Genomic DNA, 13,190 nt, shown 5'->3' with positions numbered 1-13,190 from the left:
GTCAGAAACAAAAATTAAGGTAAAAATGCACCATAAAAATGTTCTCTTTAATAATAAAATATTTGAGAATAAAATAAATTTACACACACATAAATGCATCTAAACAAAAGTTTAACAATTTACCAGCAAGTTAAATTTAGAAAAAGTAGTAAACTTTAACTTCCTTCATCTGAAAAATGATTCATCTGTCTGCAAAGGCAGATTGTCTGTCTATTGTCATGTAAAATGCCTGTGCTGAGTAAGGAAAATCTAGATTCTCGTTTTAGTTTATTTTCCTTTAAATAAATGAAGGACGTGGAGTAGGAAAATTGATCTTTTTTTTCTTTTCTTGCCTACCTACTCCTATAGGTTTTATGAAAATGCTTTATTTTATGTACTACAATAGTTCTGAGTAGCTGTATATATATTATTCCAATTGTCTTTTCCCATTGGCTTCCACTATAATTTTGGAAATGCATGCTTATTAAAATAGAAGTGTCTTGAAAACTAAGTTTTTAATCTAAGCATTCTTAAATTTCAAAATTAGGTTAGAGAATTAAATTCAGTAAATATTTGAAAGTCAAGATATAATATGATCTCAATTATTTGAAACAATTCCAAAAGCTCACACAAAATTACTAAAATAGAAGTTTAAGTTATATATGTAACAAGACTAGTGTAAAAGGACAAAGAATATGATGAATGAACCTAGATATACAACAATTATACCTGAAGGAAACTAATTTCACTACATAAAATAACTGTGGAGGAATGAACACTGTGCTTTTGGTAGAGGGAGGGTGAATCCCCCAAAATCTATTAGAAATTCACTTAATTGGGAATTCAAAATGGCTTCACGATAAAAGTCATGTTAAATAAAACAAAACAACCGTCCATAAAAGCTTCACATGAAAAGAAAACAACAACAGCAAAATTATCGTTTCATTTTTTTAAAAGTTAGTCTGATTAGAAACACAAAAAAGTTAGGCTATCTTTGGAGAGAAGAATCATGATTTTTTTCATCTTTTTTCAGCTTGATTGAATTTTCTAACATACAAGTAACAAAATTTTTTTCAGGGCTCAAGTAATACATAGTAATCTTTCTTTGTACACTTGTCCTTAAGTTTTTTGTTATTGGTAGTAGTTTCATCGATTGTTAAATTTTTATTAGTGTATTCAATTTACGTATTAACATTTTTCTAATGAGAAAATCATCTATATAGTGTTTCAAAAACTGCAACTATGCTATAGTCTTCATAAAAGATAACTATGAGGGGCTTTAAAAAGTGTGTAGAAAAAACACCATTTTGAATTTGGTCTCTACGAATTTTTGAAGTCCCCTTTTAATAGATAAATTAAAATGTTTTCCTAATTTTTATAAACCTACCCTAACTTATAAAAGTTCTTGGGATATATACTCCAATTATATGGCAGCCTCAGAACGACTCAATTTTACTGTTGATAAGATTAAATCAAAGGGTTTCCACTGTTTAAATAAATAAATAAAAGGGAAAAAAGAGAGAAAAAAATAAATAAAAATAAATAATAAAACAGCTCATGTAAGCAAGGAGCATAAAAAAACAAACAAAAAACAAAGGATTGCCACTGTCAAATCATTGTTGTTGTTAGGTACCCATACATAGCAACCCTAATAAATCATTAGTTAATATTATATGTTTGTACTGACAATACTACAGAAAACAACTGGAAACATTAGTATTGACAATATGATACTTCATTTCAATATGTGACAAAGGCAACTAGTTTTAAATAAAGAACTTTTGCTAAAAAAAGACATCAAAATATATAAAAGCCCCAACAATAGTTAAGTCCTAATTAATCAAATTACCTACATTTATAAACTTAGAACTCCCAATTTAAAATATTTAGCATGCTTTAAGAAAACAACTAATGAAGTAATAAACTTGTCCTTGAATACTTACCTATAATGTTGTTGTTGAGGGGGAAGTGCCCATGTGATTGTCAGAGCATGAATTTTTCTGATTGGAACCACTAAAAAATATTTTTCAGAAAAACAAATATAAGTATTCCTCTATAACTTTTACTGTATTGCAGAATGTTTTCTTCACCTTTTTCTAATATATTTTGTCTAACAGTACACAGAAGATATACATACAATGCACTTATTACGTATTTTAAGTTGCCAATTTCCCAATTTGACTACGCAATTTTTATAAAATTCTTTTAGATTTGTTTCATGGGTAGAAGTAAGGATAAAAGAACTATGAGAATATATAATGCTGTTAAGAGTGAATCTCTTGTTGCAAGAAAGGAGCTGGCACCAAGAGTCAGGAGACCCAGTCTAAATCCTGCCCTACCACCATCTTACTGTAGGGGCTTAAATGACCTTAAGGAAATCCCTTACAATGAAATGTTTCTGAATCTGTTCCTTTAAGGCAAAATAAGTGGGTTGGGCTAAATTATCTCTAAGACTCTTCCCTGTGCAATTATTCTTTGATTAACTAAATATGAGATCCGAAGTTGTACTGGGAAGAAGCTTAGAACAGAACTGATGTGACAAAACAAGTCCTTGATCAAAGGAAGAAAGTGACTGGCAACAGGAAGAGGTGGAACAGCTAGGCAATTGACAGAGAGACGAAAAGTCCCATAATTGAAGCAGCCTCAGTTTTAGAGACTGTAATATAGTTATTTCAAACCATTTTAAAGCTTTGGGGTTTTATTTTTAACGAACCTCTATAAAGTTTGTTAAATGCTGGTGTGTCAAATGGCTCCATTAAATGGCCAAAGTTTGGTTTGGATAACCCACTGAAAAACAAAAACAAAAAATAATAGATTACAATTAGCAAACACCTTTATAAGCATTATCTTTAGGGATATCTAGCCAACAGGTATTTATAATCTATTCTATAGATACACAGCTTTAAAGTATTCTAGACAGCAAATTCCCAAAACCCTTATTCCACAACCTATTATTAACCTCAGCCTCAATAACTCAGTGGCTTTAAAACATAAAAGAAAGAAGATAATGGACTGAGGTGACCCACTCAAGATTTACTGCATTTATAAGCCCCTTTCAACTATACTTTTCCTTTCAGTTATTTTCCAAAGAAAACGTACACTGGAGGGAAAAAAATGTATTCAACAAATATATATTGAGTTATAAGGTATAAAGCACAATATGAAACATAAAGCATTATCTTGGGTCCTCTGGTATCTAAAAGATATGATCTCTCTCTAAAGGTACTTCTAATCTGATTGACAGATATTATAACTTTTAAATTTATTCCACATAAAAAACACAAATTATTATCTGGGAAAAAAAAAAGAACATAAATTAGTATTAAGGAGACTTTTTAACTTCTCTCTTCAAGGGATCAGTTATAAAATATATCTTACAATAAAGAACTAGTAAAACTCACACAGGTAACTCATTTATTTTTACTAAAACATAAACTGCTAAGGGTGAGAAGAAAGATTTTCATGATGAAAAATTGTGTACTTTGTTAACAAAGATGTAGCAGTATTATTTTGATTAATAATTTGAAGTTAACAAAAAAATACTTAATAGTAAGGGAGGGAATAAAGAGGAGCTGATATCAAGGGGCTCAAGGAAAAAAATGTTTGGAAAATGATGATGACAGCATCTGTACAAGTTCATGTTATGTAATTGATTTATGGACTGTTATATCTGTACAAGTCCCCAATAAAATGATCAATTCAGAAAAATACTTAATAGTATTTCTTAAAAATCATTTTATTGGGGGCTCTCTTACAGCTCTTATAACAATCCATACATGCACATTTGTACATATGTTGCCATCATTCTTTTCAAACCATTTTCTTTCTCCTTGAATCCCTTGATATCAGCTCATTTTTCCCTCCCTCACGAACCCATAATAACTTATAAATTATTCTTTTCCTTCCACTCTCTCCCTTCACCCACGTTTCTATTGTTCATCCTCTTGGGGAGGGGCAGTTATACATCAATCATTGCGATCAGTTTCCCCTTTTTCCCCCCATGTTCCCCCTACCCTCATGGTATCACTACTCCCCTTATTGTTACTGAGGTGTTTATCTGTCCTGGATTCTGTGTGTTGAGAGCTCCTATCTGTACCAGTGTATATGCTCTGGTCTAGCCAGATTTGTAAGATAGCACTAGGGTCATGATAGAGGGGGCTGAGTGTGGTAGTTACATAATCTGGTGTCAATATGAGGATTAAGAGTGTAGGGGTGGAGTCTAATCTGTCAATCGGGTCATAGCCAATGAGGCCTCTGTGTGGGCATGGCCTTCTCCTGAGGATACTGGGAACTCCTTTATTTCTTCCTTGGAGGCAAGAGACACTCTCTCTCTAGGCTCACTCCCTGTGAGACATTCTGAAGAGAAGCCACATGAAGCTACCCTGAGGCAGTCAGACTTTCAGAGCTGAAGGAACCACTTGGAGACCCCTGCCAGTGCTGAGATGCTTACAATGCCACTGGATCCACAAGACTTCCAACCCCCTGGCCTGTGATATTCCTGCATTCGGCAGCAATGCATGTGACTATATAGATTGTTATCGGGCACACGGGCTATTATCAGACATGAACTTGAGCTAGACTGTGTTGAGATGTTTTCTCAATATTTAACTACTATTGTATATAAAGCTCTTCCTCTTTTTTCCATTTCTTTTGTTTGTTTTTTTAATTGTTTTATTAGGGGCTCATACAACCCTTATCACAATCCATACATACATCAATTGTGTAAAGCATATTTGTACATTCATTGTCCTCATCATTCTCAAAACATCTGCTCTCCACCCAAGCCCCTGGCATCAGCTCATTTTTCCCCTCCCTCCCCACTCACCCCTCCCTCATGAACCCTTGATAATTTACAAATTATTTTGTCATATCTTGCACTGCACAATGTCTCCCTTCACCCACTTTTCTAGGAGGTCATATGTAGATCCCTTAATCGGTTCCCCTTATAAAGCTCTTTCTTATACAAAGATGTGTGTCCATGAATTTGTTTCTCTAGTCTACCCATACTAACACAAGGAGGAAGCATGAAAGAACTAGAAGAATGTTTTATGTTCTATCGGTGCTATACTTCACCCTGCCTGACTCGTGCCTTCCTTGTAACCCTTCTGTGAGGGGATGTCCCATTGTCTACAGATGGACTTTGGGTCTCAAATCTGCCCACCTCAACACCCCCCTCCCATCATTTGCAAAGACATGATTGTTTGTTCTGGGTCTTCTGATTAATGATCCCATCGACATCTGGTGAGCACACAGGCTGGTGTGCTTCTTCCACTTGAACTTTGTTGCTTCCCAGCTTGATGACTATCTTCAAGTCTTTAAGACTCTAGATCTATATATTTTTATAGCCAGGCACCATAAGCTTTCTTCACCCCATTTGCTTATGCACCCATTTTGTTTTCAGCAATCATGTTGGGAATGTGAACATCACACAATGACAGGCTATTAGAACAAAGTGTTCTTGTGTTGAGGGCGTACTTGAATAGAGGCCCAATGTCCATCTGCCACCTTAATATTTAACATATATTTACAGATTTATGTCCCTACCGTTATATATGTACATTTATAAGGATATGTTTATGTATGTACGTGCCTGTATTTATACCTTTATAAATGTCCTTTGCCTCCTAGTTCTTTCCTCTATTTCCTTTTTACTTTCCTCTTGTCCCACTATCATGTTCAACCTTCATTCGGCTTTCATTAATTGCTCATGTCTATAATTGAAGCCCCTCCAGGCATCCTAAGCTATCCTCGCCATCAATTTTAGATCACTTGTTGTTCCCTATTTAATAGTTTTCTTAACTGGAGTCCTAGAAATGATTTCTAATGAAAGGTAATTTGGTATACCTAAAATGTACTTTTCCACAAAGTATGGAAAATCAGCCATCACCTATAAGATTAATGCTTTGATAGAGAAAAGTGTTAAAAGTTCCAAACAACTGACTTAATAAAATAAAAGGAGACAAAAATGTTAACTATAAGTTTAAAAGTATCTATCAATCGGGTCATAGCCAATGAGGCCTCTGTGTGGGCACGGCCTTCTCCTGAGTATTCTGGGAACTCCTTTATTTCTTCCTAAATCTAGGAAACCCAAGTTCGTGACTTAGTTATCTCACTCAAAAGTCTTGTGATCTTTAGGTCTTAATGTTATTACCCATTTAAAAGACTAAACAAGGCAAATACCTTTAGGGTTTATCTAAGACACACCTTTAGCTGTAAAGGTGTGAACTTTACAAACATAAATGTCTTACTTGTTGGGTATTTGAGAGAAGATTTCAGTCACCCATTTTTCCAAAGTATCCAGAGTTTCTTGGAATAGGAAGAGGTAAGGGAGACAGGGAAATATATCATTATTCAAAGTATGTATATAACATTAGCTTTTTCACAAACCTTCAGCTACAAAGCAAAGGGGTACTTTAACTTGGGAATTTTTTTGCCATTTCTTAATCAGTAATGAGTAACAAGAAAAGCTATAAGCAGATAAGAAATTTTAAGACAAATAACACTTTACTAGCTTCCTTTACTATCCCTTGTAAAGTCAGAAAAAGCACACAGGTAACAACAAAAAGCAACATATTATAAAAAGCTTTTTAGCATTAAACTGAAGGGCTAAGCAATAGAAAGAATATGTCACCATACTCCTGCACCTATTCTAAAACTTCCTTAAGGAAGGCAGCTCCTGACTAACACTATACTGACTGCTCCTCTTCACACGATCTCAGCAGCAATGATACTGTTTTGTTTTACATTAATTTATATTTGTTGATGTCTTTCTCCAGAATTGTTATTAGGTTTCATGTACATGACTCTACCTCCTTTGATTCCTTTCTTGTACTTTCTAAGAAACTATTTTGCAATGTCTGGTGAAACATGAAACCAAAAGGAAAACAAACCACTCACCCCAGAGACTCATTACTATCTCTGGACAGTATCTAGGAAGTTCTACCAGGCACATGAATTTTATTAATTCTCAATAATGAAGAACCAGTGTATAAAATGCAAATTACACTAAAAAAGCAACTTCCAGATTTAATCTATACTATTTATATAGGTATTTGACTCAAATGGCACAATAAATGTTAAAACTCCAAATTCTATTCTATCTAGATTATACAAAGTTCTTTTGTCAAAAATAAAAGAAACACTAATTATGTAAGAAATTACATAATTTCTTAGAAATTAGGAATTAAGTAAGAAACTCTAATAATATCTTGCACTTGTCATCGCAGAGGAAGAAACTGCAAAAGAAATAAAATACCTACTTGAACAGAAATACATGTCCCTAAAATTACTCAGAAACATAATTTTACATTATAAATTAACATTACATAAAGAATATATATTCCTCATTTTAACAAATATTGCAGAAGGGATCTAAAAATACATCCACCACTTGAACACAGTAATCTACCTTCCATATCCACAACTTACTATTCAAGTCAACTCTGGACTCATTTTGATCCTAAATGTAGAACTGTTTTGTCTTTGTCAAGTCAGTTTTTATCTCAATTTTGACAATGTACAGGGAACATATTTATAAAAATGAGAACCACATTGGGAGCAGAGGATTGTTTCTTTTTAAGTGCAAACTATAAAGAAGGTATATAAAAAGGAATTGAAAAAAAAAAAAAAAAGGAATTGTTTAGCAACCAACTGAATTTCAAGAAGTTGAAATGTTAAAAGAAAGTTATCATGACTCCTTTCTAGAAAAAGTCGGCATGATACTGAAGAGAATGATAAAAGACGGCAAAGAGTGGTAGCATTTATCATTTATATTTAAGATACTGTCATCATCAAAATGATTACAGCAATTAGTCATTCTATTTTACTAGGCCTTTGGTAAAGATGAGTAAGTGGTGTCAGGGACAGTTCCAGACGTTAGAGATACAGCTGGGAAGAAGACAAGAAACACTGTCTGGAGTTAGTGTAGGCTATGGGTGGGTTGAAGGGGATATGTAGGGCAAATGTTGTATGGTGTTTATTTGATTCTGGCTCACAGAAACCCTTTGTGACAAAGCAAAAATGCCCCAAATCACACTTGTTTTATTCCAAGGGCCACTACAGATTTACCTTTAGACTGAACCACTAAAGTCATATAATGAGCAGAGTAGTAGCGCATCCAGAATTCTCTTAGTCTAGCATGTGTATCAATATTATTCCGTTTTGGCTCATGTTTGAGAGTCTCAGCATTTCCTGCAAAGAGATTACAGAAATAACTAAGTTCACTTTGTTCAAAGTTATCTACATCAACAATACAAAAAATAACCAAATGAAATAATCCAAATGACTCAACAATATTGATTCAGTGTGTAATATTAATACTCATATTAATACTACCATAAAAGTTTATTGGAGTCAAGAAACAATTCTGAAGTAGTTTTTAAACACATAGGATTAATTCTGGTTGATAATACCTTAATAGCAAACTTAATAACTTAAGCAATCCTTGCTTAATAATTATCTAGTATTCAACTACTATTTATCTGAGTTATTTTAATATTTTTCTTAATTTTTAAAAATTAAAAAAATTAAGAAGCCATAAGAAATGCATGGAATTGCACAAAATGTTATCTAAAAAAAAAAAAGTAGCTGGGGTAGTTACACAATCAGTTGTCAATTTGAGACTATTAAGAGTGAAGAGGTAGAGTTTAGCCTGTCAATCAGGTTGGAGGTGCTAAGGAGATAAATAGCTTGCTGGAGGTGGGACAGAGACACACTCCCTGTGAAACACTCCAGTTGACAAGACACATGGAGCTAAGCAAGAGCCTTGGAGCTGAGGGAGCCACGGGGAGACCTGCACCATCACTGAGAGAGGCTCCTACCACCACTGGATCGACAAGACTTTCGACCCACTGGCCTGTGATCTTTCTTCCTGCATTCAGTGTCATTCCATGTGCTGCGTGAATCTGAAGAAGAGTATGGGCTAATGTCGGATTTATGGACTTGACCTGGACTGGGCTGGGATGTTTTCTTAATGTATAATTTGCTATTTGATATAAAGTTCTCTTTTATACACATGAGTGCCTATGAATTTGTTTCTCTAGTCAACCCAGACTAACACAGTTGCCATCAAGTCAATTTTAACTCAAAGCAATCCTATAGGACAGAGCAGAACTAGCCCATATGATTTCCAAGGCCACAAAATCTTAAGAGAAGTAAACTATCACATCTTTCTCCTGAGTAATGGCTGGTAGGTTCAAATCACCAACATTTTAGTCAAACATTCAGTCAATGTGCCAGCAGGGTTCCTTACAAAATGTCCAGGAAATAAAAATTCCTTTTGAATAAGGTACAATTTAGAAAAATGAATCCAAAACTCTACTCTATGGTTAAGAAGATTATAAAGTGTGTGTGTGTGTGTGTATATATATATATATATTTAATATATATAACTGAATTCTAGGAGCCCTGACAGCAAAATCAGCAGTTTGAGTCTACCAGTGCAATTCCATGGGACAAAGATGAGAGGCTTTGTAACTCCTGTTAAGAATTACAATCTCAGAAACCCACAGGGGCAGTTGTATCCTATCCTGTAAAGTCGCTATGAATCAGAATTGATTCAATGGCAGCTTAAATAATTCTTAAAATAATAAAAAGTCATAATAATAAAGCTATCACTTAAGCAAACAAAAATTAAGTCATAGATCAAAACTATTAGAGAATTCATTGCTACATCTTTGTTGATAAATAAAAATGGTCCATAATCAGAGCATCAGAGGTTTAAATCCCACATTTACCACTTACTATCTGTGTGATTTAAGCAACTTACATAGCTTCTGTAAAACTGTTTATCTCTAGTGCATATAATAATGGAGTCTATTTTTCATAAAGCTGTTGATAATCAAATGAGATAATTAACATTGTGTTAGAATATAGCTGGAGCCTAAAAAGCATTCACCACATCCTAGGTGCTATTCCTGCTATTTAAGAACCCAATGCTAATTGAACCTAATATAGGCAGGCTATCTATTTGAAGATCTATTAGGACTTAAAAACCAGTAATAGGAGTGGGAACCAGAAAGGTAGGGGGAAGGAGGGAGGGGGAAGAGAGAAAGGGGGAACTGATCTCAATGATCGACATAAAACCATACACCCTTCTCCAGGGGGAAGAACAACAGAAAACATGGGGGAAGGGAGATAGTGGTCAGTGTGAGAAATGAAAATAATAATTTATAAACTATCAAGTGGTTGTAAGGGTGGGAAAGTTAAATGTCTAGAAAAGAATGAAGGCAACATATGTACAAACACACTTGATGCAATCGATGTGTGGATTGTAACAAGAGTTGTAAGAGTCCCCAATAAAATGATCTTTTAATAATAATAATAAAAAAGTTAAAACCTAGCTAACCACTTTGCTTTGTTTTTCAATCCTTTAATCAATTTTTTTTAAATTCTCAATCTTCCTAGCTAGAAAACATGACAAAAGGATGATTTATAGAGCATCTTACCCCAAAAAAATTTCCCCATAGGATGTCCAGGTCTAGCAAGACTTCCAAACAACATTTCTTTTCTGTTTGCATCAGAAGGTCGGGCTAGTTGGTATTCTGTCAATTTTAAAGGAACAGTATTAATGAAATGAAATTTAGTATCTGCTTTATTACCTAGAAATTCAAGTTTATAGGACTTAAAGCAAGAAAATAATAAAAGTCAACTTGGTGAAAACTATAAGGCTAAAATGGAGAACTTGATCTAAGTAGCTGACTGTATGTTTTAACATATTATATATCTTTGGGAAAGAAAAGTCACCTTCTAGGGGTTTCCACCTATCTTTCAAATGAAACAAAGAAGTTAATATCTAAAGATGTCAGCTCCAAGATGCTATGTCCAAGACTACATGATAAAAGTGTTAATACCATGTTAAAGCAAATTCCTTATATTGGGAACTTTGTTATAAACTTTGTTAAATTTCCACCAAAGCCAACTATGTTGGTAATAAAATGACAGTTAAAACAAGAGCTTTGCCAAGGTCCCCAGGGAATGCTGAAGGTGGACTTTAGGGCCAGGGCATGGTGCCCCAACAGAGTGGACTGGAAAACACACCTAAAGGCCAGCGATCCTTGATTTAACTACAAGCTTTTCTTTCTTGTGTTTTAATTTGTTCTTTGTCAGTGGTTTGTTGTTGCTGTTTTGTTGTATATTGTTGCTTGGGTTTGCTCTGTCTTGTTTTTGTGCATGTTATTATCTCCACAGGTCTGTCTAAATAAGATAAGCTGGATGAACAATCTGGAGGAGAAAACAACGGGACCGAAAGTTTCTGGGGGGACATGGGAGAGGGGGAGGTGGGGGGAAAGGAAGCGGTGTTAACAAACCCAGGGACAAGGGAACAACAAGTGATCCAAACTGGTAGTGAGGTGGGTGAGGGGGTCCTGGTAGGGAATGATCAAGGGGAATGTAACAAAGAGGAAGTGCTGAAACCCTGGTGGGGACTGAGCATGATAGTGGGACAGGGGGAGAGTGGATTGGAAAGAGGGAACCAATTACAAGGAACTATATGTGACCTCCTCCCTGGGGAACGGACAACAGAAAAGTGGGTGAAGGGAGACATCGGACAGGGAAAGATATGACAAAATAATAAGTTATAAATTATCAAGGGCTCATGAGGGAAGGAGGAGTGGGGAGGGAAGGGAAATGTTTTGAGAATGATGAGGGCAATGAATGTACAAATGTGCTTTACACAATTGATGTATGTATGGATCGTGATAAGAGCTGTATGAGCCCCTAATAAAATGATTTTTTTAAAAAACAAGAGCTTTGCAGCTGTGAAAATTTTGGCAGTTCCTCAAAAAGCTAAACACAGAACTGCCACATGACCCAGCAATTCCCCTCTTGGGCAAGTATTACCTAAAAGAATTTAAAACAGTAATGCAAATAGACATAGATACAATAATGTATATTGCAGCACTAATCACAAAGCCAAAGGGGCTAACAACCCAAGGTTCCAATAACAGATAAATGAATAAGCAAACTACAGTACACATATACAATGAAATACTATACAGCCCATCAAAAAATGGAGTTTAGTTCTGATATATTACAACATGAATGAATCTTAAAGACATATGAAACAAATTGTACCAGGCACAAAAGGACAAATATCGTATGATTCTTATGTAAAATGTCCAGTATATCAGAGGTTACCAAAGACTAAGGAATGAACTGGGTTACTACTTAAAGGTTACAGAATTCCTTTTGATGAATAAAAAAATTCTTAAAATCAGTAGTGATTGATACACAACATTGTGTAAAGGTAAAAAGGTATTGCTACTGAGGATCTAGTTCATGCATATATGGGTTTTTTCCAAACAAAGCAATCAGTGAATGGGTATAGACAAGTTCTCCCAGTAATATACTTAAGGTGCCTTCCAACAACAACAAAAAAATGGCGGCTTCCAAAGGGATTTACTAAACGAGTTAATGTCAAAGCAAGAGGTCAGCTCACAAAGTTATGGCCATTATTTTTCTTTAAGAAAGCATAGTCCTTGACTTCAAGGAACGAGTAGTTAGGAAAAGTCTAAAATCACCTTATTGCCTTTAACAAATACATTTACAATAAATTGAGGACCAAAGATGGTGACATTTTTCTAAGTACAACACAGCTCTGTTGAATTCCAGCTGCTCTTTCTAGCTATCGATAACTTAGTGAATATAAATACATCATTATTAGTAAGAGGCAATTGATCCAGTCAAGAAGAAAAACAGTACAAAAGGAGGAATAAACACAAGTATTTTGTCTCGATTTGCTGAATGCCAAAAGCCTGCTCTAAATAAAATGAAATCCCCACGATCATCACATATAGTATTGCATGTATCTAATATTAAAATAAGGCAAACCAGGTCAACCTACAGTAATATTACATATTGGGATTCTCTAATTAGAGAATATTAGTAATATAGCTCCAAATGAAGCCTCACCCTATAATGTACTCCATTTCCCTTATGATCTTCATTCTTTCTATTCCAAAGAAAAAGGAAACAGCCACAAAATAAGATTAAATGTATTTTCTGGTCAGGTGTTTAGTTTCTTTTCTTTTCTTTTTTAAAGCATCTTATTAAGAGTTCTTATAGGTATTACAACAGTTCATAATTCAATTAGATCAAGCATAATTGTACAATTGCTACCATTATCAGTTTCAAAACATGTTCTTTCTTCTTGAACTCTTTGATATTAGCTTCCCTTTATCCCCACCCCTCTCACCCTCACCCTAGCCCCCGCC

At 34.6% G+C, this 13,190-nt stretch overlaps 1 protein-coding gene across 1 annotated transcript in view; it reads right to left on the bottom strand.

Annotated features, from left to right (window-relative positions):
* NRDC (nardilysin convertase) overlaps positions 1-13,190 on the bottom strand; it is a 76,513-nt gene that overhangs the window by 27,777 nt on the left and 35,546 nt on the right. The window contains exons 8-12 of the mRNA XM_045291758.1: positions 10,425-10,599; positions 8,047-8,169; positions 6,228-6,285; positions 2,693-2,766; positions 1,923-1,992 (exon numbers count right to left, since the gene is read on the bottom strand). Of these exons, the coding sequence (XP_045147693.1) occupies positions 1,923-1,992; positions 2,693-2,766; positions 6,228-6,285; positions 8,047-8,169; positions 10,425-10,599 (500 nt within the window). The remainder of the gene's footprint in view (positions 1-1,922; positions 1,993-2,692; positions 2,767-6,227; positions 6,286-8,046; positions 8,170-10,424; positions 10,600-13,190) is intronic.

This window comes from Echinops telfairi, unplaced genomic scaffold (genome assembly GCF_000313985.2).
Source record: "Echinops telfairi isolate 266 unplaced genomic scaffold, ASM31398v2 ScPeMD7_443;HRSCAF=831, whole genome shotgun sequence".
In the NCBI taxonomy this organism is placed as follows: Eukaryota; Metazoa; Chordata; class Mammalia; order Afrosoricida; family Tenrecidae; genus Echinops; species Echinops telfairi.
Note: the sequence above shows the minus strand (reverse complement) of the source record. Positions and strands in the feature narration are given on the sequence as shown.